This window comes from Lissotriton vulgaris, chromosome 9, assembly GCF_964263255.1.
Source record: "Lissotriton vulgaris chromosome 9, aLisVul1.2, whole genome shotgun sequence".
Taxonomy (NCBI): domain Eukaryota; kingdom Metazoa; phylum Chordata; class Amphibia; order Caudata; family Salamandridae; genus Lissotriton; species Lissotriton vulgaris.
In genome coordinates, this window is record NC_141697.1 from 1,211,497,561 (window position 1) to 1,211,524,138 (window position 26,578).

Here is a 26,578-nt window from a genome sequence, read left to right on the forward strand (position 1 = left end):
GGACTCTGCCAGATCGTGACCGAACCCTCGCACTCAGCAGGACACACCCTCGACCCCCTCTTCACAACAGGAATCTCCATCGCCTTCAGCCTCACCACTGAACTCCCATGGACTGACCATTGATGCGTTCACTTCATCTTCAGAACACCCACCATCCACAGACACCAGCACCTGCTCCCACAATGAAACTGGACGAGAATCACCAACAACCAGTTCACCTCCTCTCTCAGCAACTCAACCACAACCATTGTGGAAAACGATGACCCCAACACGGCAGCCCAAACCCTGCACAGATGGATCTCCGACAGCGCCAACACCTTAGCCCCCTTCAAGAAAAACATCAACATCCACGCCAAGAAAGCCAGATGGTTTACCAGTGAACTTCGAGAGTCCAGACGCTCTTGCCGTCGCCTTGAAAAGGACTGGAGGAACACCAGATCCACAGAACACCACAACAACTTCAGAGCCGCCACCAATGCCCACCACCAACTCATCAGAAAAACGAGGAAAAAAACACACACGCCCAACTCACGAGCGAGTCTACTGACATCCCTCCCTCACAAGACCTCTGCGACAAACTCTGCACCTTTTTCCACCACAAAATCGAGAGCATCTACGATAACTTCGACGAAGACAACCAACACACTGAACCCTCACCAACCACCCCGGACTCCCTGAAGCTAGAGATTGACAACTGGACAGGACTGGAGGAACACCAAATCCACAGAACCCCACAACAACTTCAGAGCCGCCACAAACGCCCACCTTCAACTCATCAGAAAAACGAGGAAAAAAACACACACGCCCAACCCACGAGCAAGTCTACTGACATCCCTCCCTCACAAGACCTCTGCGACAAACGCAGCACCCTTTTCCACCACAAAATCAAGAGCATCTACGATAACTTCGACGAAGACAACCAACACACTGAACACTCACCAACCACCCCGACTCCCTGAAGATAGCGATTGACAACTGGACAGCCCTCACCACCGAAGACACACTGAGGACAATGAAGTCAATCCACTCCGGGGCCCCCACGGACCCCTGCCCCCACTACATTTCAACAGAGCCGCCGACACCATCGCGCCCATGCTCCGCCACACCATCAACCACTCCTTGGTTACCGCCTTGTTCCCCGCCCTATGCTCTTCAACGTCTACATAGCTCCGCTCGCCCACATCATCAGAAACTACGGACTCAACATTGTGTCATACACAGACAACACCCAACTCATCCTCTGCCTATCCAACAAACCCAACCCCGCCAGAGACAACTTTCGAGAAGGCTTGGAAGCCGCTGCCAAATGGATGAAAAACTGCTGCCTACAACTAAACACCAACAAAACAGAAGTACTCATGGGCCCAAACCCCGTCGCCTGGAATGACACTTGGTGGACCCCCGCCCTCGGAAGCCTGCCCACCCCCACAGACCACGCACGCAATCTGGGAATCATCCTGGACTCCGAGCTCAAAATGGACCGCCAGATCAACTCCGTCTCATCCTCCTGCTTCCACACCCTCCACCTCCTACGTAAGAGCTTTACATGGATTCCCCTCAAACACAAAAAGCTCTCCTACACCGTTGTCCCACGCACCAGAAATAACAGATTGGGAGTCTGCTCCTTCTCGTTCCTCGTGGCCACAGCCTGGAACGCCCTTACGCTCCACCTCAGACAGACAACATCGCTCCCCATCATCACAAGAAACCTCAGAACTTGGCTCTTTGACAGACCCCCTCCTTGATGGACTGGAACGTGCACCCCCCACCCCCACCGCCGTGAGACCCTTACGGGTGAGTAGTCGCGCTCAACAAACGCCTGATTGATTGATTGATTGGTCTTGTGATGACCTGAGGTGACTCTTTGGTGCATATGGTGAAATGAGTGCTCTGATTTTAATCTGTCCCTTGCCAATCATTGCCTTGCCACCCAGTCAAAGAGAATTGAATTCAGTTGCGGCCGGCATGGCTCGTGCGTGGGGGGAGGGTGGGGTGCTGGTTTTGTGCAGGGGGTGGGAGGGAGAATCGCTAATAAAAAAAACTTACCTCGAGGCCTTGTCCAGTGTCTTCTCTGCTCCTGATCTCCTGCCGCTGACAGAAACAGGAAGCAGGCAGTCAGGCTCCCACCCCTGTAATGCAGCCTGCATGGAGAACAGGGAAGTGCGCATGACTATCTTTGGCGGCCGAGAGGCCCGACCAAATAGTCATTGCGCACTTTAGGAGTGAGCAAACCACTCCTTCCTTGCCCTGCTCGGAGAGCAGAGCAGCTCCGCCCTCCCGCATGCCGCAAAGCGGCAGGACAGGAAACATAAAATGACAGTAACTCTGAGTTATTGTCATTTTACGTTTCTCACTGCTCAAAAGTAGTGGGGCGATGCTCCTCCGCCATAGCGGAGGAGCAGCCTTGTTTGAATGTAAAACTGGCTTCGATGGGCTGCCAGTGATGTATTTTCTAGGAGGCCTTTACTGATTTGTGTTTTGGGATTTTTAGAATTACCTGGACGCCGCATTCTGTACAATTTGCAGTCTATAGGTAACCTATCTTGCTGAGCCCAGATGCAGGGAGTTTCCATAGTCCAAACGCGAAACCACAAGGGCTTGGATCACAGTACTTCTTAACTGTTCCGGGATAAGCCCTATGATCTTCTGGATCATTCGTAGTAGGCAAAATCATGTTGCTGCTAGTTGTTTTTGTTGCCATCTATAGTGTACTATCCAGCCACATGCCCAGGTTCTTTATGTAGGATTTGGGGAGGGAGAGATTCCCCAACGTTCCAGCCAACTAATCACAGGCCTAGGACAGTGATTATTCCCCAGGATCAGCAGTTCAGTTTTGTTGCCATTCAAATTGAGGCACCATTTGACCATCCAATCAGCCACCTTTTCCAGACAGGGAACTAATTGATGGTAATTTGAGTTTGGCTGCTCGCCACTGATACCACCAGTTGTGTGTCATCCGCATAGGAGACAGTAGACAGCCCAAACTCCTGAACGATTTTCGTTAACGGGCACATGTATATGTTGAAAAATGTGGGGCTAAGCGACGAGTCCTGTGGGACTCCGCATGAGACAGGCATTGTTTCGTAGAGACAGGTGGATTCCATGATCTGAAATGTTCTTTCGCTCAAGAAGGAGGTGAGCTACTTCAGGGCTTTTCCATGGATACCCACTTCCCTCAGCCTTTTTTTTCAGAATTGAGTGGTCTATGGTGTGAAAAGCTGCACTTAAGTCCAGAAGCACGTTTGCGGCTGAGGCCCCCTGATCCAAAATGCTTTTGAGGTCCTGGGTGACCAACAGAAGAGCTGAATCTGTGCTGTGTTGTTGTCGGAAACCCATCTAAGTCTTATGCAGATATTTCTCTTCCAAACAATGGGGCAAGGTATGGTTGACATTTTTCTCCAGTATTTTTCCTAAGACAGGTAGTAGTGAGATAGGACAAAAATTACCTAATATTGCTGGTTCTAGGTGGGGCTTCTTCAACAGGGGCCTCATGATTGCATGCTTCCACTTCTTTGGGGCCCTTCCAGATTCAAGGGATAGTGTTAAAAGCTCTACTGTGGTGGGGAGAATAGATTTCCCACCCTTGAGTAAGTTATGGGGGGTGCCGGATTTTGGGGTGATCCTGATTTAACTTTACCCAGGAGATGCATAGTACTTTCCTAATTCAGGGCTGGAATGTGATCCAAGACAGGTGGAACTGAGATCACTGTGGAGTCTGCTCCTGAATTCCGAACTGTACCGGGATTATTCCACCGAAGTGATTCATAGATGTCGTCCACTTTTTTAAAGAATGCTGCAAACTCGTGATCTCTTTACTTAGTAGATTGGTGAGGGGAGTTGCCCTGCTCGAACTTTATCAGGGATTTTACTATCTTAAATAGTTCTCTAGGGGAACTGGCAGCCATGTTGATCTTCTTCTCATACTGGTTAGCCTGGGCTTGTTTAATTTCATTGTGATAGTGTCTGATGGACGTCTTGTATTGGATTTTTAAGGCCGGGTCATAGGGCTTCCTCCAATTCCTTTCTAGTTTCGTACAAAGAGAATTTATGGATGCAAGGTGACTGTTGAACCAGGGGGCTCTTTTGATGTTAGGTTGAGATCTTGGCCTGGATTTCTGAATACATTGGTCTAGTGACTGATCAATCCAGAGCTCCCATTGTGAGTAGGCCTTGTCTGGATTGTCTGTTAAATTTGGAGTGGAGGCCTCTAGGGTCTTGGCCCACACTTCAAGTGTGTGCTTGGACAGTTACTGACCGGTCTGAAGATAATCTTTGATGGTACTCGTGTAGGTGTTTTTATCATTATAAAAGGGATAAAATAATGATCTGACCATGTTACAGGGATGGGTGTATTCATCTTAACCTTTGGATCGATGGAGAAGATGGGATCGAGAATATGCCATTTCTCTTGGGTAGAGAGGTGCCTACTAGTTGGATAAGTTGCCTCTATTCCTGTAGAAGTCTCTTCGTAGAAGGGTTGTTGGTTTTGTTTCATCTATAGGCATATTAAAGTCAAAGAGCGTGATAATGAGTCCTTTTCCCACCATCAGGCTAGCCAAGGAATCCGGGAAGTCCTCAATGAATGCGCTTTCAAGTGCCTGGTGACCTGTAGATAAGGATTCCCGAGAATGAGCATGTAGGAGAAAGTGTGATCCCAAATTACAAGATATCACAATTCGTGATTGTGAAGGGTGTAGTGATGAATTTATGCTCTTATTTATATATAATGGTGATGCCACCTCCTGTTTTGCCAACCCGATTCTGTTTGAAAATTTGGTATCCCGGGGGAAGGGCTGTTACAATGTCGGAGGTTGAACTCTCTTTGAGCCAGGTCTCCATGATGAACAGTACATCTAACTGTTCTCCCTCTAACAACAACCTAATCTCAATATCTGAAAGAAACAGGTTAGTATTAGATTCCTTACCTTAGAATATCCCCAGGCGTCAAACTGGATCCCGAAAATTTTGCGTAGCAGTACCCCTGCGCGTCGGTAGGCGTCGTCTGTGGCTCCGCGTCCGTCGTCGGTGTCGTTGGCGCCGGGATGATGTCGTCGGAGTACTTAGACGCCGCCCTCGCGCGCTGACGTCAATTCTTTTTTCCGTGCCAGCAAGCCAGGTCCGGAGAAAGTGGTACCCTTTAGTCAATTTTTGACTAAACTTTTTGGATCTTTTTGATCTGTTTTTCGGAATCGAACGACTCCGGCGGTGCCGGTAGGGATGCCCGGGTTCAAACCCTGCGTTGACTACAGCTGACTGATGTCGGTTACCGACCCCCATCGCCGGTGTCTTCATTGCCTGGATCTCGACCACGATGACAAGTCATGCCCGGACTGCAGGGCCTTGACGTCGAAGGCTAGGTGGGAGCAGTCCCGCAAGCGCCTCGATCTCTGGCAGTCGGCCCGCGCCGTTTGATGTCCCGGTCCGGAAGGAGGTCGAGGGACCGGTCGCGGGGCCAGAGCCATCATAGCTCTGGGAGTCGACACCATTCCTCAGGCTCCAAGCCCTCAAGTAAGAGGCACAAGAAGTCGAAGAGGCGACATCGCTCTCCTGACTCCCCCGGCCGCTCGCGCGACGCGACCGGGGGTTTGGGTGACACCACCCACGCGGCTCCGCCGCAGGCGTCGCGGCCTGCTCCAAACCTGCCGGTCCCTGGGCAGAACGCGACGCCGGAGGAGATCGAGGCCTTCCTCATGGCCATGAGGTCGCTCGCTCCTCCGTCGGGTTCCGTGGCGCCTTCGGGCCCAGCCGCCCCGACTGGATCCCCAAGCGGGCCGGGTGCTTCGGCCCCGGTGCCGTCGGGTGCTTCGGCCCCGGCGGCGACTTCGGTCCCGGCGACGCCGGGCCCGCCGGATCAGGTTCCGGATCCGGGTCGTAGCCGGTCAACCTTACGACCTCACCGGCGCCGGCCACCAGGGTGTCGCCCCCGATGCCGTCCCAGGACGACGTCGTCCCCAGTCCTACCCTCAACTCTGGTCCAGCGCGGGACCCCTAGGAGATTTCTACTTCTATGACCCGGCCCCATCCCTTGACCTTGAGTATCAGGAGATGGGTGGCGAGGAAGATTGGGAGGGGTCTGAGGGCCCTCTGGCACGTGAGTGCCAACCTTATCAGGACTGGGCAGGTGAGCTTGGGGATGCAAGTGGTCTAGACACTTTGCCAGACACTGGGTTTGTCTCCCCCCCTACCGTGGCTACGGAGGAGGGGGCTGCCTATAGTGTGGTTTGAACTCCCCGTCGCGGCCGTGAGGACTAACCCCCTCACTGAGGTCCTTAAACCGTAGGCAAGCTCCTCAGAGCCTCTGCTGCCGTTTAATGAGGCCTTATCTGATGTTCTTCTGGGCACCTGGTCCAGGCCCGCTACAGATCCGCCTGTAGATAGGAACGTGGCCAGACGCCACCGCCCAGCTCCGGACGACCCTTGCTTCCTGTCCACCCACCCCACCCCCGAGAGCCTGGTCATCCAGGGCTCTAACTCCCAGACCGCATTCCCGATGGCTTCCCCCGATCGGGAATCCAAGAGGTACGAACAGTATTTCAAGACAATGTTCTCCTCACTGAGTTTGGGGTTGCGGTCAGTTAACACCGCGTGCCTCTTGGGCCGTTATACCCTCTCTCTGTGGGACACGGTCGGGCTGCCACAATGTCTGGAGGAGGCCCAGACTAAACTCGCCCAAGCCCTTGCGGAGGGTCGAGATGCGGCACGGTATTCTATCCGGTGTGGACTGGATACAACGTAATCGCTAGGTAGAGCGATGGCAACGACGGTGGCAATTCGTCGCCACGCCTGGCAGAGGTCCGCCAACTTTTTGGCTGATGTCCAGAACACCCTTATGGACATGCCGTTTGTTGGCCGTTGCCTCTTTGGCGACAAGGCAGACAGTGCGCTTGAGCGCTTTAAGGACTCCAGGGCTACGGCTAAGTCCTTGGGCCTGTCAGCCCCGTGCCAGCAACCTGCTGCCTTTTGCTCCTTTCTTGGCCAAGGAAGGGGCGTCCCCACATGTCCTGCCAGCCACGGGCCACAGACTAACATCCAGCGCGGTGGCGGACGTGGTAACCGCTGTGGCGGTGCCCGGGGACAATGGCGAGGCCAGCCCACATCCACCCCCAAAGCATCCGCCTCAAAGCTTTCCTAGTCTGAGCTTTCAGGCCCAAATGACGCCAGTGGAGGGCAGGGTTCGCCATCACCTCCTTCACTGGCGCAACATCACTTCAGACAGGTGGGTGCTGCAAATCGTCCGAAGGGGCTACTCCCTCCCCTTCGAGGTGACCCCTCCAGCCATGCCACCGCAGTACCACCGCGTGTCGGGGGATCACTTGAATCTTCTGCAAGAGAGAGTTACGGCCCTCTTGGCCAAGGGGGCCATCCAGCGCGTTCCTGGGCCAGAAGTAGGGTGTGGTTGTTACTCCCACTACTTTCTGGTTCCCAAGAAAGGCAAAGGGGGCCTACGCCCTCTCTTGGACCTGCGGACCGTCGACGGCTTCCTACGGAAGGAGAAGTTCAAGATGCTGGCTTTGACTCATGTCTTAGCTGCCCTGGACCCGGGAGACTGGATGGTAGCGTTGGACTTGCAGGACGCTTATTTTCACATCTCCGTCCTGCCGGCCCACCGGCATTATCTGCGGTTCACGGTAGGTCACAAGCACTTTGTTTACCGTGCTTCCCTTCGGCCTTACCAGCGCCCCACGGGTGTTCATAAAAGTGATGGAGGTGGTCGCAGCTCATCTGCTCAGGTTAGGGGTTTCAGTCTTCCCCTATCCAGACGACTGGTTGTTGAAGGCGGGCTCGCCCCAGACAGTCGTCAGCCACCTCCAGACTACGGCCGACCTCCTGCACCTGCTGGGGTTCTCCATCAATGTGCCGAAGTCACACCTGTGTCCCTCTCAGAAGCTCCTCTTCATCGGAGCGGTTCTAGACTCGGCGCAGTTTCAGGTGTATCCTCCCGTATAGCGGGTTCGGGATATTCAGGCTCTGATTCCAATCTTTCAGCCATTATCCCAAGTCTCGGTCAGGTTGACGCTGCGGCTTCTGGGGCTGATGGCCTCCTGCATCCTTCTGGTGCATCACGCCAGGTGGCGGATGCGGGCTCTGCAGTGGGACCTGAAGTTTCAGTTGGCCCAGGATCAGGGCAACTTGTCCGACCATGTCTTGATCTCGGAGGGCACTGCAAGACAGTTGCAGTGGCGGCTCACGGACTGCGATTGGGTCAGCGGCAGATCCCTCTCCCTACCCCAACCAGAGCACGTAGTTGTGACGGACGCATCCCTCCAGGGCTGGGGGGGCCACATGGGAGAGGCGGAGATCAGAGGCCTCTGGTCTCCGGCGGAGTCCCGGCTCCACATCAACCTTCTGGAGCTGCGGGCGATCCGTCTTGCACTGAAGGCATTCCTCCCCTCTGTCCGGGGGAGTGTAGTGCAGGTGTTCATGGACAACCCCACTGCCATGTAGTACTGCAACAAACAGGGTGGGGTGGAGTCGTGGACCCTATGTCAGGAGGCTCTGTGCCTCTGGCAGTTGCTGGAACATCAGGACGTGACCCTGGTGGTTCGACACCTGGCAGGTTCCCTGAATGCCAGGGCGGACGAACTCAGCCGTCGGTGCATGATGGATCGCCCATGGCGTCTGAAATCGGACGTGGCGCAAGGCCTCTTTCAGCAGTGGGGAGAGCCTTGGTTAGATCTATTCGCCACAGAAGTGAAGGCGCAATGCCATCAGTTCTGCCTGTTGGAACTTCCAAGGCGGCACTCGCTCGGAGACGCTTTTCGTCGCGAGTAGAGCTGCGGTCTGTTGCACGCCTTTCCGCCTATACCACTTCTGCCCAGAGTGCTGAAGAAGATCAGACGCAACCGGGCCCAAGTTATTCTTGTGGCTCCGGACTGGGCACGAAGATACTGGTATCCTGAGCTACTCAGCAAATCTGTCGATCCCCCGATTTGTCTGCCTCTTCAGGAGGACCTTCTGTCGCAGCAGCAGGGGACGGTCCTCCACCCGAACCTGTCCAGTCTCCACTTACATGCCTGGAGATTGAGCGGCGGCAGTTGAGGCCATTTGACTTGCCTCCTGAAGTTTGTAATGTGATTCTGGCAGCCAGGCGTCCCTCCACAAAATCGGTATACGCCTGCAGGTGGAACAAATTTGTGGCATGGTGCACAGCAAAGGCTGTGGATCCCCTTTCTGCCCCTCTTTCAGAGGTTCTCCTCTTTCTTCTTTCTCTTGCCCAGCAGGGCTCTGCTCTGGGCACTATCAAAGGCTACCTCTCTGCTATTTCCGCCCTCTTAAGGCTCCCTGATCAGCCCTCTTTGTTCAAGCCCCCAGTTGTAAATAGGTTTTTGAAGGGCATCACTCATATGTTTACTCCTGTTCCTTTCGTGATGCCTCAGTGTGACTTGAACCTTTTTCTGACTTATCTGATGTGCGCTCCTTTCGAGCCACTTCATAACTGTTCTCTTCGTCTCCTTACCCTAAAGACTGCAATACTGGTTGCCATCACCTCTGTCTGCCAGGAGGGTGAGTGAGCTCCAGGCTCTTTCCTCTAAACATCCTTTCCTTTCTGTCCATCCGGACAAAGTTGTGTTGTGGACGCGACCCTCCTTCCTGCCCAAGGTAGTCACAGTCTTCCACATCGGGCAGTCCATCACCTTGCCCACCTTTCTGCCTCTTCATCCCTCGAAAGAGGAAGAGAGGCTCAACCGTCTGGACCCAAAACGTGCGCTCTCATTTTATTTGGATCGCACACACAAGTTCCGGGTGGATGACCAACTCTTTGTTGGTTACGTGGGCGCTAAGAAACGCCGGGCGGTGCACAAGCGGGCCATCTCTCGGTGGGTCGTGTTGTCTATCAAGGTATCCTACTCTTTGGCTAAAAAGGAGCCTCCTGTTGGGCTGAGGGACCATTCCACTCGGGCCACGGCGGCTACTACTGCCCTGGGTCGGGGAGTCCCCTTGCAGGATATCTGTCAGGCAGCTACGTGGGCCTCGCTGCACATGTTTGCAAGACACTACTGCCTGGACATCCAAGTCCGGAGAGATGGCTTTTTCCGCCATTCCGTTCTCCAGGAATTTCTGGTGTGATCATTGGTTCGCAGACCCACCACCGGTGTTGGTATTGCTGGGGTATCTATTCTAAGGTAAGGAATCTAATACTAACCTGTTTCTTTCAGATGCACAAGTTACTTACCTTCGGTAACTATATATCTGTAAGAAACAGTAGTTAGTATTATATTCCTTACCTTCCCACCCATCCTCCCCGTTCTTCGTACCGATATCTAGGGTTAAGGTCATCCCCTTTCAGGGCCCTAGTTTCATGGCACCAGAGTTGGTTTTTATCATGGCTCTGCGTTTCTGGCGCGGAGAAGCTATGTATGAGAACTGACGTCAGTGCGCGAGGGCGGCATCTAAGTACTCCGACGACGACATCCGGCGCCAACGACGCCGATGACGGACGTGGAGCCGCAGACGACGCCTACCGACGCACAGGGGTACTGCTCCGCAAAATTTTCCGGATGCAGTCTGACTCCTGGGGGTAATTCTAAGGTAAGGAATCTAACACTAACTACTGTTTCTTACAGATATATTGTTACCAAAGGTAAGTAACTTGTGCTTTATGACCTGGAAGAGACCTGACAGTGACATGGTTATCCTTGTAATGGAACAGTGCCAGCTCTTAGCAGTCCAGCATCCATTATTTAAATAGGATAGTACAGCCCAAACCCTTCTCGTTTTTAACCCATGCTAGATGCCTGCCCCTTTCTCCAATGTAAGCATCATTTTGTACTGACACAGTAGTAGACGAAGCACATGCGCTGCCTGTTCTGGGTTGTAGGCAGTGGTCATGGGATAGCGAGTGTGGACTGGAAGAAGTCATCAGATGAGCATTTAAAGCAGGAACAAAATTCTAAAGTAGAGAAGCTCTGCTAAATGAACCACAACTGCACAACATCACATACAGGTACATGCATCAATATTGCTTTTTGCGATTCCTTAATTGCGAAAAATAAGGAATCGCAATTAAGGAATTGCAAAATGCAATGCATCAAGAAATCGCTAAATAAATTGCGATTTCTTAATATTCCTTAATTGCGACTCGCAATTAAGGAATACCTCCCCATTCATTCTTATGGGCCTAGAGGCCCATAGGAATGAATGGGAAGACATTCTCAATTTGCGATTAGCAATTAGCGAATCGCAAATTGAGAATGCGATTTCTGGGGTGCAGGGGTGTCCAAAGGACACCCTGTTGCACCCCTGAAATCAATCTGTGCACATATGTTGTGCACACACATGTCCTTAGGGCATGTGTGTGCACAACATGAAACTTTGAAAAATGCACAAAGTGCATTTTTCAAAGTTTTCGCAAATTACCATGAGGTTCAACCTCATTGTAATTTGCTTCCCCTAATTGCGAAATCGCAATTTTTATAAGTTTCATGCATTGCATTTGAGGAATCGCAAACTGCGATTCCTTAAATGCAATTGCAATTTGAGAATTCGCAAATATTTGCGAATTCTCAAATTGCGAGGGCCTTCACCCTTCATGCATTCCAAAAGCAGATTTTGCAATCGCAAACGGCCGATTTTTGCGATTCGCACCGTTTGCGATCGCAAAATCCTTTGATGTATGTACCTGATAGTCACCGTCATCAACAAACACTGAACTGTACAAATACCCAGTAACATAACATTTCACACCAGTCGATACCAGCTCCGCCTCACATGTAACTCTCAGGAAGAGGAGGTCATATTCCCAAAAGGGCAGGGCTCAATCCCATAATACTCTTGCCTCATTCTGACGTACATCTCTTTGTAAAGTAAAATCATTGACCCTGAGCTTAATCTGAGCCACTGTTTGCCAGTGCTCGCCACAGCCACTTAATTCTCAACATTGGCACTTATGAAAGTCCCCCACATGGTTTCACTATTTGTCTATTTATATGGTGAGCACACCAACACTGTTTTCTTATTCAATATACATTAAAAAAATTATAACACCATCCTATCAGGCCATATTTTATAGCTTTTGGGGGCCAGGAATCGTCCAAATTGTCACACTTGTAGGAGTGTAATGCTTAGTAGTTGTGATGGTAGTGCCATTGGAAGCACTGGCTGTGGCAATGGGTTGTGCAAGCTGCAGTGGCCTCCTGAGAAGGGCCCTGACACTTTTGCACAGATAAAACACTCTAAGTTGGGTCTGAAGTTTGCTGCCTGTGTGCTCCTCACCCTCATCCTCCTTTTCTTCTTCTTCCTGCAGTTGAATCCTCTGAGAAGAATGACAGATCCTTCCCGCGAGACTGCGCCGAGATTCATAAGCAAGGCATCCGGGACAACGGGATCTACACCATCCAGCCCATCCCACAGAAGCAGCCTTTTGAGGTATCTGTCGCAGCTGCGCTGCGTGAAAGGGGAAGGGCAGGAATGCGCTGTATTTAATATTATACAGCAGGATGTATGACGGTACCACGTGTACTTTTACAACGCGTACCGTTACCACCCTACTTTTACCACGCAAGTCGTTACAACGACTTGCGTGGAGGGGCACTGGATAGTAAATTATTTAATTTACTATTCCAACTCCAGTCCCCGTGGACTCTAGGGAAAGGAGTTGGATAGTAAATTAAAGTATTTACTATCCTGGAGCACCCCCCAGCGCATTTCGTTGTAGTGACCTGCGTGGTAAAAGTAGCGTGGTAACGGTACCGCGTTGTAAAAAATACGTGGTAACAGTTGCATACCTATACAGCACATTCCTGTCCTTTCCTTGCACTTGCACATAATGTACTGCCTCTCACCAACGCAGACACCCTTGCACTGTGGTGCGAGGGTGCCTGCGTAGCAGACAGGGTTCTTTTTGTGCAGGAAGGGACACCTTTCTGCACAAAAACAATCATCAGAGTCATTTCCCTCTTTCTATGTGTGCTGCAGAATGCAATTTGTGCTGCCTTGCATCAGGCCACACAAGGTGGCTTGTGTGGCTTGGTAAATCTGACCTTTGTGGTGCGTCCACCTTGCATGGCCTCGGGCGACACAACACAATGATAAATATGGGCCCAGGACCATTCTGGGCTGCGCTGTGACACCACATCCTAGCTGCTTGCGTAGGTCTTGTATGATTGCTTGTCATCCTGTGTAGGGAAGCTGGGGCTGGACAGTCCAGAATGAACTGACTTTACTTGAACTGTTTTTGATTGATCTCACGTGATAGCACAGCCACGCTGTGATTGACATGCCTGGCCTGTTCTTGTAGCAAGGATTGCATTGCTAGGGTACAGTTATAATCAGACAGCAGGACGATGAATGTTTTCCATAGATTTATTTTTAATAAGTACTTAATTCCCTTTATGTTGGGTTCACAGTTAAATGTGTGTTGTCTGTACACTGGTGAAGGCGATGGCCAGCAACTTAGTCCGATTTCTCACAAATCCACATTAAGTTGACTATCACAAACAAAAGCAAAGTGCCTGAGCTACACAGTAGTTAATGGAGACTGGTGGTTGGAGGCAGGGAGGGAGTAATTCATAAAGACAACAGCTGCCCATCTGCCAACCTCCCACTTTTCCTGTCTCATTTTAAAAAGGTGGAGCCCCAGCTGACTCTGCCAGAAGAAGCGGCTGCTACCGGACCTGGGCGGGGAAGGGGACAGAAAAAGAAAATATTAAAAAACACACTTACCTGATGAAACTGCAGTCACCTCTCCTCTGTACTCCGTCCTCTTCCTTCCTGCAGTCGCAGCCAGCAGCAGGAAGCACCTGCCCTCCCAACCTCCCCATAGCCTATCACAATGCTGCAATGCAACGTTGTGATTGATCTGAGCGCCGTGGATCTGTGCTCCGATGGGGACTGGGAGGGTTTGCATGTTCCTCAACAGGCTGTGTAATGCAGCGCGGTGGGGGGCATGCAAAGTGCGCAAGTCTGCTTGGGGCAGCCCAAAAGGGCAAACCAAGCAGTCCTGCGCACTTCAGGACTGGAAAAACCACTCTTCTCGCTACTCTGCCATACGCTCCCGCCCCCACGAGAGACACTGAATTATATAGGAAAAATAAAATGATAATAGCTATAGTTATCCATTATTTGTCTTTTTGTTTAGTGAGCTACGCTCCTCCGCCTCAGCGGAGGAGCCGCCACTGGCGGCGAGCAGAAACGCTTGCTCCAATGGCCTACCTGCCACTAGGCTTCTAGGTCACATGACTGCTGCCCTGGCATGCTGAGGGTGTGGCGACCTTCACTCACTTTCCCTTTTTGGATTTCCCAATCCTCACCTTTGCGCTTTTAGTTAACATTTCTCACCCAGAAGCCAAGTGAAGCTGTCAGTATGCCAATTTTCACTATGAGGTTATTGCCTTTTAATATTTGTGATTCAATAAAAATGCTCATACTGAAGTCAAACCAAGACAAGTGTGGTGATGTTATTTAAAAAAAATAAATAATCACTATTATATTATTTCTTCATGAACGATTAATGTTACCATGCAACACTTTTATAAAGAGATTTGGTTATGTTACTGCAGCCTTGCTCATATTAATATTTTCCCAATAAAGTGTGATTATCTGTCTTCCATCCAGGCATACTGTGATATGACCACAGACGGAGGTGGCTGGACGGTGTTTCAGCGTCGCCAAGATGGCTCCGTGGACTTCAACCGCACCTGGCAGGAGTACAAGCACGGCTTTGGAAGCCTCCATGGCGAGCACTGGCTGGGCAACGAGAACCTGCACAGCCTCACACGCATTGGCCAGCATGTTCTTCGTATCGAACTAGAAGACTGGTACGGCGTGAAGCGACACGCTGTCTACAAGAAGTTCAAGGTTGCCAGTGAGCAAAACAAGTACCGGTTGACATCTCGGGAATACCAGGGCAATGCTGGGAATGCCCTGAGCTACAGCCGCAACTACAACCATGACCACAAACACTTCACCACCGCTGACAGTGACAACGACAACTACCAGACGGGCAACTGTGGCACCTACTATGGTGCCGGCTGGTGGTTCGACTCTTGCCTGGCAGCTAACCTCAATGGAAAGTATCACAAAGGACGCTACCTCGGACTGACCGATGGCATCTACTGGGGCACATGGTACATTTTAACGGACAAGAGGACCAAGCAGAAGTACTCGTTCAAGAAGGTGGAGATGAAAACCAGAATCCTGCACGCGTAAACTATAAACAATTTGCAGCTACCTTTGGAGCTTGACATAGGCAGAAAGGAATGTAGATTTTTTTTTATATAATGGTTTTAAAAACACATTTATATATTGGTTTTCAAACACATTTAAAATAGTTTGTCCCCATAACCACAAATCTCTTAAAGATATAATATCAAGAGAAGTGAACAGTAGCCACTTCTTGGTCACCACGTAAGGCCTATTCTAAGAGAAAAGGCTTAGGTGAAACATAAATTGGTTGAAATCAGGCATCTGGCATTGGTTAAAATTGTGAAATAAAAAGTGAGAAACCCACATTTTGAAAATAAAAGTTAGAATACAAAAATTTTCAAAAGTTATAAATGAAAGTGGAGTGTCTGGGAAGACACGTTGAAACTAAAAAACATTTCAAATAGTTGAGTGATTGGTTCAGAGTTAATGAGGGTTTAGAGTGAGGGTAAAGACCTACATCAGAATTAAAGTTAGGGTGAGGGGTAGAACTAGGTTAAGAGTTGAAGAAAAGTGTAGGTTATGCATACTGTTAGATTCAGGGTTAGGGTTAAAGATAGGGGTGGAATTAGGGATCTCAACAAACTCATAGCTAGGGGACACCATCAAACTGCAGACTAATAAGTGGACAAATGAAAAAAACAAGACAGCAGGCCTTTGCCATCTATGTGCCCAGGATCCGGAACAGCATCCTTATATCCTTCAGGGTAAACAGCGTTTAGTTTGCATGCTAAACAACGCATGCCATAACAAAGCGTCAGTTACAATGACTGCGTTGTTATTTCGCATACCGTTACAACGAAAGTCGGAACAACAACTTGCGTTAGGAGGCAGAAGGTGTTGGATTTAAAATCCAACACCTTCCCTAATGTCCGCGCAGACTGGAGTTGTAATAATAAATTATACTATTCCAACATCCGGCACCCCCTAAAAGCAAGTTGTTTTTCCGGCTTGCGTTGTCACAGTATGCGAAACAACAACGCAGTCGTTGTAACAACTGCGTTGCTACGGCATGCGTTGTAAAGGCATTCAAAAAAAGTCATATATTCATCTATCAGGACCCCCCGAACACTGCTCCAATTCAGGAAAGAGTTGCAGACTCACCTCTTTAAAGGACACTACATCACAATGCATACACCATCCACATCCCAGATTTCTCTCCTACTTGTTGATTTTAATGCTCGTCCTTGGCTTGTACAGCACTCGTTGCCTTTTGGCGAAGTTCGCCCTATAGAATGCTGTACACATACATACCGGATATGGGCAAGGTTGAGAGTTAAAAAAAATGCTCTCGGGTTAAAGTGAGTCGTAGGATTAATCTTAGAAATAGGGTTACGATTAAAGATAATGTATACTTTCAAGTTTAGGGTTAGGCATAGGGCAACACACCGAATTAAGACTAGGTGTAGTGCTAGATATTAAGTTATTGTTGGTATTGGTGTAGTGGGCTATAACTTTAAGGGATGCGTGATAGTATGAGTATTAGAGTTGGGGGTGGGAATTTAGGGTTATGTAACTTAAAGCAAGAGTTAGACCCTGAAAAAATATATGAGAAAAGCTAACACAATTTGAAACTTTTGTTTCTTATTTTCATTTCCAAAATCAAGGATTTTACGCTTTTTATTTTCAACATGTTTTAACCTTCCTTTGAAGCATCCTGTTTTTGTCATGTTTAGTGATGTTGTTAAAAGTATTTATCAGAGAGAAGGAGCAACTAGGCATTTAATAAATCCCATCCTTTTTCACACGAGGACAAACAACTAATTTCTGTTAGAATTGTATTCATTGACACTGAATAACAGAAGTATTCACCATTGACCACAATGACCAGGTGTATGTGAAAATTGGGCTGGAACGGCACATACCTGAATGGCATTAACAAGACCCATTGTCGGTGGAAACCCGTAGTGCTGAAACATGTCCATAGTGTGATGGTTGGCACACAGCTTTGCTTAAAAGGCTGCTTCAGCAAAGCTGCCAAAGATTCTGGAAGAAATGAATATGTAATGTATGTTCTATTTTGTACCTGAATTAAAATGATGCTATTTTTTACAAATGGTTCAGTCTTGTATTAAATCAATACAGGTTGTCGCTATGGCTTAATGATGTTCAAGGAACATTTGTGGGTTTAAAAAGAATGACCAGCTGAACTTCATAGTAGAGGAGATGGTGCAGCATTTAAGATGGATACTCTGTGTACTATTCTCAGGGGCCCAGTCACTTCACCTGACATTACCCTCATCCTCGCCTAGTCAGGTGGCATAAAGCCTGTATGTTTTCTGTTTTAACTTGAGGTCTTTAAATCTGTACAGAAATAACTATAAGCTATGTATGTATGTATGTATAGGCATTTATATAGCGCACTACTTACCCGTAGGGTCCCAAGGCGCTTCGACCGCTGCGAAACCCTTCCTGGCTTCCCTGAGAGATGGTCCCTTATTGGGTATCTCCAGGGTGAGACCAGGCATCCCCGGCGGTCTGGTGGGGCCGTTAGTGAAGATGAGGCAAGATAATGCCCAGAGTTGCCGAGTGTGATCGCTGATCAGAGTGGGCACCGAGGCGAGAGAATTATCGAGTCCGCTGACCCTGGTCCAGAAATCTGCCGCGCCGGGAATCGAACCCTGGTCCCGGGCCGTCCTCTGCTCTCGGGTCTGCCGCCTCTAACCAGTGAGCCACACTACTTCACTAAGCTAAGCTAGTGTGTAGTATACAACTTTACCCCCCTTTTAGCACTATCTCCAGGATATGACTAATTTCTTTAGAATGTATAAGAACAGTGCAGCTAGATGGACAATGGTTATGATGGGTTATAAATATTCAGAGGGGCAGATTTACAAGCCCCTTGCGGCATGTTTACGCCGCCGTTGCGTCACTTCTGTGACGCAGCGACGGCGTAAACCATGTACCATGTTTGCGCCGTATTTACAACGTGACACATCTAGGGAGATGCGTCACGTTGTAAAACCCTGCGCCACATGAAACCTGCATCAGGTTTCATGTGGGCGTTCTGGGGCAGGGTGGGTGTTCCCTCGCAGGTACTCCTCGTAAAAGTGATGCAGTGAAATCTACAAGATTTCACGGAGTCACTTTTACGGCCATCCTGCATCTAAACCCTGTGCCTGCTTGAAGCAGGCGTAAGGAGGGATGCAGCATGTTAGGCATAGGACACCCCCGAGCCTTGCTGGAGGAGCCTCGTGCTTGCGACGTGACTCCAGCAATGTGCCGCCTTTACGCCGGGGGATGCAACACGCATCTGCCCATCCTTCCGCCACGGCGCGCTGCATTGTGTAAATGCGGCGCATCAGTGGTGGCGCACGGGTGGTTTTGTGTGTCGCATCTGTTCTGGTGCATCCCTGCTGATTTGCAGAGGTGTGCCAGAACTCGTAAATCTGCCCCTTAATGTTTTGTGTTCCCATGCCCCTTTAAATCCCGTGTGGGAGATGGAGGAAGTGGCCTACAATACCACATCAAGAAGGGGGGGGGGGGGTCTAGAGATGGCTGCGGGTGGTGAGTATCATTTGAGTTAGACATTTTCTGGCAGATGCATCAACGTAGCCTTTTGCTATTCCTAAATAGCGATTTTTAAGGAATCGCTATTTAGGAAAAGCAAAAGCCTATGCATGTAGGAATCGCTATTAAAATAGCGATTCCTTAACATTCCTTAATTGGTACTCGCAAATTGCTAGTCGCAATTAAGGAATGCTGTCCCATTCATTCCTATGGGCCTACAGGCCCATAGGAATGTATTGGAGATTGCATGAGCAATTTGCGAGTACCAGTAGATACTCGCAAATTGCTCATGCAATTTCAAGGGTGCAAGGGTGTCAAAATGACACCCTGTTGCACCCCTGAAATTGATCTATGCACATATGTTGCACACACACATTCCCTAAGGGCATGTGTGTGCGCAACATGAAACTTTGAAAACTGCACAAAAGTGCTTTTTTCAAAGTTTTAGCAAATTACCATGAAGTCCAACTTCATGGTAATTTTCTCCCCCTATTAGCGAATTCGCTATTTTTTTGACTTTCATGCATTGCATTTAAGGAATCTCAATTTGGGATTCCTTAAATGCAATCGCAATTTAAGGAATCTCAATTTAGAGATTCCTTAAATTGCGATTTTTGCATTTGGGATGATGCATCCCAAATGCAAAAATACCAGGAGCAAAGAGGCAGATTCTGAGAATCTGCCCATTTGCTCCCAGTATTTACTTTGATGCATATGCCTGTTATTCAGGTAAATGCATATAAGAATAGAAACAGGAGAAGAGCTCCCAGCAACTGCCCTTTATTTCAAACACTCAAACCTCAAACTCAAACAATACTCTCATTTTCAAAGTCCTCTACACCCACTATTTGTTACACATTTTGATATTCACATCATTATGCATTATGCTACCACACACCTCCTTTACATAATAGCACTCACATAAAGAACCCTCTAACAAAATAAATAAAAAATAACTGACATATAAGTAACTGCCACTACACTTAACCTACTATTGAATCAAACTAGAAAAAATGCAATAATCCCACAATACCCTACACAACACAAGAGTTACTTCTCCTACTGTCCCACTCCCCACTCATTGTCTCTGCCTCTTAACATAACACCAGATTACACACTATTCCTTCCCCCAACACCATCCTCTAAATATCTATACATATTGTCTGGGCTTTAACTTTTGTCTTCAAAACCATCCATATATATATGAACTGAAACTCTCCCCAAATTCAAAACCCTATCTTCAAACTACTACTATATTGCAAAACACTTCCACCACTTGTTTTTCGCGTCCGACCAACTTGCTATCTATTTAGCATTATCCATAGGTTTCGAAACTCTGACCATTTCTGATTGTTACTTCTTTAGATTTAGTCACTTGCTCTGATTGTTGACATTTTCCCTCATCTTTAACTAGAATGTTCTCACTCTTCCATTAACGTCCTAACAATGTACCTATTTACTATCCTCATGTTTCTCAGAAGACCACCATGGAACCACCCTCGGCACTGGCTTATGTATGTGTCCTCAACTATTCCAATGCAGTTTTTTATATGACTGCAAAGTCAACTGTAAAGATGTCTTCCTACTGTGCTTCATTTAACTGCAAGTTGAATTGATACACTCACTACTTTGTTAAGTCTTTCAACCTATCTTTTGACTTCTGATGATATAGTTCTCCTGTGACTGATTCCACCTTATAAACTCAGACATTTTGTCACTCAAATTATTTGCCATTATCTGAAATGAATTCTTCTAGCAAACTCTCTGTGCAAAGTATATCCTCCAAAAATTCAATGAGCACTTCTATAGGATTAATACTCGTTGTCAGAACCTCTGTCAACTTCCAATAATAATTGAATTACACAGTGACATGAGCTCCCCTCCAAGGAGCCACCAGCAATAGCCATCAGATCAATAGCCAACTTCCTCCAGAGCCCTTAGATCAGTTCAACTTTACATATAGGAGCTGTACATGCTGTAACTGATTAATCACTTTGGTCACACACACACACACACACACACACACACACACCATTTATCTATTAAAGTGTCCATACCAGGCAACCAAGAGTGCTCCCACGCCTTCTTCATGGTTCCCTACATTCCTCTGTACCACTTGTGCCGCCAGTATACTGAGGAAGAACATATTTTGCAGTTGTTCTAGACAGTGAAAAACCCTACACAAGAAACTTTAGACCAGAGGAATAAAAAGCAAAATGTGAACTCCACCTCACCCTATATGACAATGGGAAGATCATAGAACAATCAACAGCTATAAACCTCAACATTTAACTGTCATTGTAGACACACTCAAACCAATAAAACACCGTCTGACAAACTGGAAAACACAGAATAAACGTTAAATTCCTGGATTACGCATGACTATCTCCTCCCTGCCCCTTTACTTCTATTCCTCAGTATAGATGTACACCGTAATCCCAGAAGACCTGTCGCCTCATGTGGTGTCCTCGCCACCCTCCTCTGAACAATCACAAAAGGCTTCATACATCAGAGCTCACCTCGGACAAAAAATACCCATGTACAGCTCACCTCCCAGCACAATCAATCCAACACCTCACCGAAAGGTATGACCAGCAAAAAACCTCCTCCCTTGTCTAAAGGTACTCACCATCAACCCAAAACAAAATCCCCTACAAAGATCTTCAGCTGAACCAGCAATACCCACCCCCCGCCCCGCCTAGGGCCTCCATTAAACATGCAAAAAAAGTCTCCCACACCTCTCCTATGGTAAAAAGTCAACTGTTCACCCTACCTATGACTAAACCTCATCTCCTCTCCTACAATAATAAACCTGATAGAAATGAATGCTACAAAAACAACCATTGCTAGACATGGTCAAACATCTATCTGTAAATCAAATAACCTACATACACCAATACCATTAATAGCAAAGACTCCATCCCTTTGCAAGTTCCTGAATCCAGCCTCATGTCTATTCGGAAAAACGCAGCACAGCTTGACCCCAACACATCACCAGTCTGTGTGAACACATCAAACTCATGCCTCCACGGTCTTTGAAATGACCATTAGCACATTGGAAGAACCATCACCTCTACCACCAAACGTACCTTCTCCACATAGATCTCTCTTCTCTGTTTCCTTGTTGTCGTAGTTTAAGTTGATACACAAGACAGATGTGTCCGCGATTTAAGTATACCATCAGTTTTCTTCATCGCTAAAGTCACATTCAAGTCAACACGCTAAGCATTTCACCAGGAGAAATCTAGCGAAAAGTGAACAGGAAAAAGCGCTTGGAGTAGGAAACCTCTGTGTAAGTAGGCACTAGCGCACCCTATAAATACTGCTCCCTATGGTATCAGTGCCGAAGTGACCCCATCTGACACTGGTGGGACACTCCCTCTGTATAAACCACACCTGGAGAGGGGACACCCACAGTGACCAAGATAGGACTTTAATCAAAAGCTGACAGACCTGAGCACAGGTCATACCTGACACTTTCTATTTGCAGAAATACTTGACCTCATTTCTCTACCTGCTATTTTTAGCATTCTTTAAAGTTGTCTTTTGCTTGGATATCAGATGTTGCCTGCCTGCTCCTGTTCCAAAAAACAGTGATTACATACCACCCTGTCAAGAGCCGTGGGAGATAGCACTGTCTGCAAACAGAGCCTTTGAACTGCAGGAATGTACGACGTTACTACGCCAGCAAATACCATGCAGTAGGTTACTACGTGGTCTTTACAATTTTATTTATTTATTTATTATAAAGTTTTGTATAGCGCGAACAAGACCCGAGGGTATCAGAGCGCTTCACATAAAGAGCAGGTTACACGTTAACGGTGTAAGCACAATAATAAACAACACACTGATATGAGGTAGAAAGTTATAAGCTTTGGGTGCATATAGATCTATATCCATTCCAAATGTGCAATATGCATTAAGAGGTAGGTTAAGGCTAAACTTATATCATATTCCATTACGCTAACATATAAAAGGTAAGGATTATCTGGTTTTACCCAGTGCGATAAAATATAAAGTGATGTGGATATATACGATCGCCTTTACTTGAGGTAGCATTTTATTTACAGCTTAGTCTCGGTGGAGTCACCAGTCTCATATCGTCTCAAAAGTTCAGTAATCGGACTGCACTTAATTGTGATCGAACGAGCCTATGTGAAGAATTTCTTCATCATGAAGCTCTTCACTTCCCATTTGAAAGTTGCAGTATTTTGGATCTTCCTAATTCTTGGAGGGAGTGAGTTCCAGATTCTGGAGTTGTTACCACGCATGGCTTTACATCGCAAGACGTTTCTACAACTTGAACTAGATGGCGCGCTGGACTTACGAATAGTATAAATTACTATTCCTACTCCATTTAGCTCAACAGCAGGTAATGTGTCTGATTTAAAATCCAACACATTCCCTGGTGTTGCACGCCACCTAGCGCAAGTCGTAGAAACGACTTGCGAGGTAAAGCCACGGGTGGTAACAACATGGTCGTTGTAACGACCGTGTTGTTACCTACTTGCGTGGTAACAACAGCGTTGTAAACGCTGTTTCCCAAACTGCAAGCGCACAAGACAGACCTGGCCATCCCAGGATTGTTACTCCAGCATTCTCTCAGGGAGAAAATGGGGGCAAAGTCAAAGGTGCCAAAATCTAGCACTAAAGATCTACATATTACAAAGAAGCATTGGCAAAGCTAATAGGTCTGGAGTTGATCCCAGCCTTTTGACTTTGCCAGTGCTTGCTTTGATTTTTTCATGGGTTTTGCAAATAGTTTTTTGTTGGGGAGGCTACTGGACCCTCATCAATCTAAAAAATAAACACTGATTAAAAGTAGAAAAAGTTTTTGGGGTCACAAACTACACCTTGTCGTATAGTCCCTGACAGCTTGTGTGGGTGTGCTCCTTGTGAAAGAGCAATATGCTGTCACTCACAGGTAAGTTAGCCAATAGCTGAAGTGGGCTGACCCACTGCTGCATGCAGTTTACTGTAGTGGGTGGAAAGAAAATGTGAATGACACAATAACAGACCAATGGATGGATAGGGTTGGGTGAAAGTCTATAGAAGTATATTATACAAATATTTTTAGTAAAGGTTCCTGGCTAGCGCGAATGTAAATAGGTTGCACCATACAAAACTGATTACATTTCTGAGCAAACTGATTTCACCCTTTTTCCCTTTTTCTGTTTAAAAGCATAATACAAACAAATCTTTCTCTATTTAATATTGTCAGTTGCGATTCAATTTCAAGGAAAATCAATTTTAGGAGGAGATGGGCAGTATTGCTTGAATTATGCTGCTGTGGAGGATCATATTTTGCGAAAGAGTTCACTAAATTATGCTCCAAGGAACGCCATATGATACAGCAGGGAAATGTAGCATATTTTGCAAGGAATGGCAAAATAGTCTGCTTATGATCCAATTAAAGGCAAATTATACAGTACATTCTATGGCACTGTTGTCTAACTATTTTGATATTTTAAAACACTGATACAAAGAAGAATCCAATAATAGAAAGTGTCTGAGTGAAGAAAACTATACATGCATTCAGCTGATCATATTGAACATTTTATTTACTAATAATCATTTTGAGCCTAATTTAGAGTTTGGCAGACATGGTGCTTTGTCACAAACACGGAGTACCCTGTCCACAAAACTGTTTGTTGTCTCAGTCAACGGAAAGCTTCCTCCCATAGGATAAACAAGTAGAGACTGTTGGATGAAGGCCAAACACCATCAACTCTTTTTAGTGTAGACAGTGTGATGCCCCTTTTATCTGTCCATCCCCATGAGAAACAAGCATTGAAAATGCAATAGGTCTCGCCCTCGTTTAATTTAAAGCAATTCTGTTTGTAATTAGGTGGCTTTTAGCTTTGCTTTTATTAGTGTCTTTCAAACATTCATGTACATAACATGCATATGTATGCATATATGTATATGTATGCATGCATTTATATTTGTATTTATATAGATATGCAGATTATATATATATGTTTATATATGTATGTATATACATACACATACATATATATAACTCACCACACAAGTTGCCCTGCAATGAGAACGCACTCCTCCAACAGGTGGGTTAACAAAACCTTTATTGCAGAAAAAACAGCACATCGGCCCGCAATTTCTTAGTCCTTGCTGACGTGTTTCGGAGCCTTTGCACTCCTTCATGGGCGTTCATATATATAAATGCATATGCATATATATATGTATATGTGTGCATATGTGTGCGCGTAGAGAGGTAGAGAGTAGAGAGTAGTAGAGAGAGGCAGAGAGAGAGGTAGGGCGAGAGTTAGCACAAGAGGTAGAGATGTAGAAATGTAATTAGTAGAGAGGTAGAGAGTGAGTAGTAGAGAGTAAAGAGTGAGTAGTAGAGAGTAGAGTGAGTAGTAGAGAGTGAGTAGTAGACAGTAGTAGTATTAGGGAGTGAGTAGAGAGTAGTAGAGAGTGAATAGTAGGGTGAATAGTAGAGTGAGTAGTAGAGTGAGTAGTAGAGTGGGTAGTAGAGTGGGTAGTAGAGTGGGTAGTAGAGAGTGAATAGTACAGAGTGAGTAGTAGAGAGTAGAGTAGTAGAGAGTGAGTAGAGTAGTAGGTAGAGAGTGAGTAGTAGAGAGTGAGTAGTAGAGTGAGTAGTAGAGAGTTGTAGAGAGTGAGTAGTAGAGAGCAGTAGAAGAGTGAGTAGTAGAGAGTAGTAGAGTAGTAGAGAGTGTATAGTAGAGTGAGTAGTAGAGTGGGTAGTAGAGTGAGTAGTAGAGAGTAGTAGAGTAGTAGAGAGTGAGGAGAAGAGTGAGTAGTAGAGAGTAGTAGAGAGTGAGTAGTAGAGTGAGTAGAAGAGTGAGTAGTAGAGAGTAGTAGAGAGTGTAGTAGAGAGTGAGTAGTACAGAGTAGAGAGCAGTAGAGAGTATATAGTAGAGTGAGTAGTAGAGTGGGTAGAGAGTGAGTAGTAGGGAGTAGTAGAGTGAGTAGTAGATAGTAGAGTAGTAGGTAGAGAGTAGTAGAGAGTGAGTAGTAGACAGTAGTAGAGACTGAGAATTAGAGAGTAGTAGAGAGTGAGAAGTAGAGTGGGTAGAGAGTGAGTAGAGAGTGAGTAGTAGAGAGTAGAGTAGTAGAGAGTGAGTAGTAGAGAGAGAGTAGTAGAGTGAGTAGTAGAGAGTGAGTAGTAGAGAATAATAGAGAGCAGTACAGAGTGAGTAGTAGAGAGTGGGTAGTAGAGAGTGAGTAGTAGAGAGTAGTAGAGTGAGTAGTAAAGTGAGTAGTAGAGAGTGAGTAGTAGAGAGTAGTGAGTGAGAAGGGAGTAGTAGAGAGTAGTAGAGAGGGTGTAGTAGAGAATTAGTAGAGAGTAGAGTAGTGAGTAGTCGAGAGTAGTAGAGAGTAGAGTATCTCACACACACATAGTGTCTCACACACAGTGCCTCACACACACACACACACACTCTACCTCACACACAGTGTCTCACAAACACACTGTGCCTCTCTCACAACGTGTCTCACACACAGTGTCTCACACACACAGTGTCTCTCACACACACACACACACACACAGTGTCTCACACAGTGTCTCCCAAGCACACACACACAGTGTCACACACACAGTGTCTCTCACACACAGTGTCACACACACAGTGTCTCACACACACACATAGTGTCTCACACAGAGCCTCACACACACACACACACAGCCTCACACAGAGTCTCACACACAGTCTCACACACACAGAGTCTCACACACACACAGTGTCTCACACACACACAGTGTCACACACACAGTGTCACACACACACAGCCTCACACACACACACACAGCCTCACACAGTGTCTCACACACACAGTCTCACATGCATACAGTGTCTCACACACAGTGTCTCACACACAGTCTCACACAGTGTCTCACACACAGTCACACAGTGTCTCGCACACACACAGTGTCTCACAC

General features: G+C 47.2%; 1 protein-coding gene across 1 annotated transcript in view; it reads left to right on the forward strand.

The window, feature by feature from the left end:
- The window catches only part of LOC147693050 (fibrinogen-like protein 1), a 95,921-nt gene extending 79,820 nt beyond the window's left edge, over positions 1-16,101 (forward strand). Inside the window, exons 3-4 of the mRNA XM_086936872.1 lie at positions 12,245-12,366; positions 14,554-16,101. Coding sequence (XP_086792998.1) covers positions 12,245-12,366; positions 14,554-15,147 — 716 coding nt within the window. The 3' untranslated portion in view covers positions 15,148-16,101. The remainder of the gene's footprint in view (positions 1-12,244; positions 12,367-14,553) is intronic.
- The last annotated feature ends 10,477 nt before the right edge of the window (positions 16,102-26,578 follow it).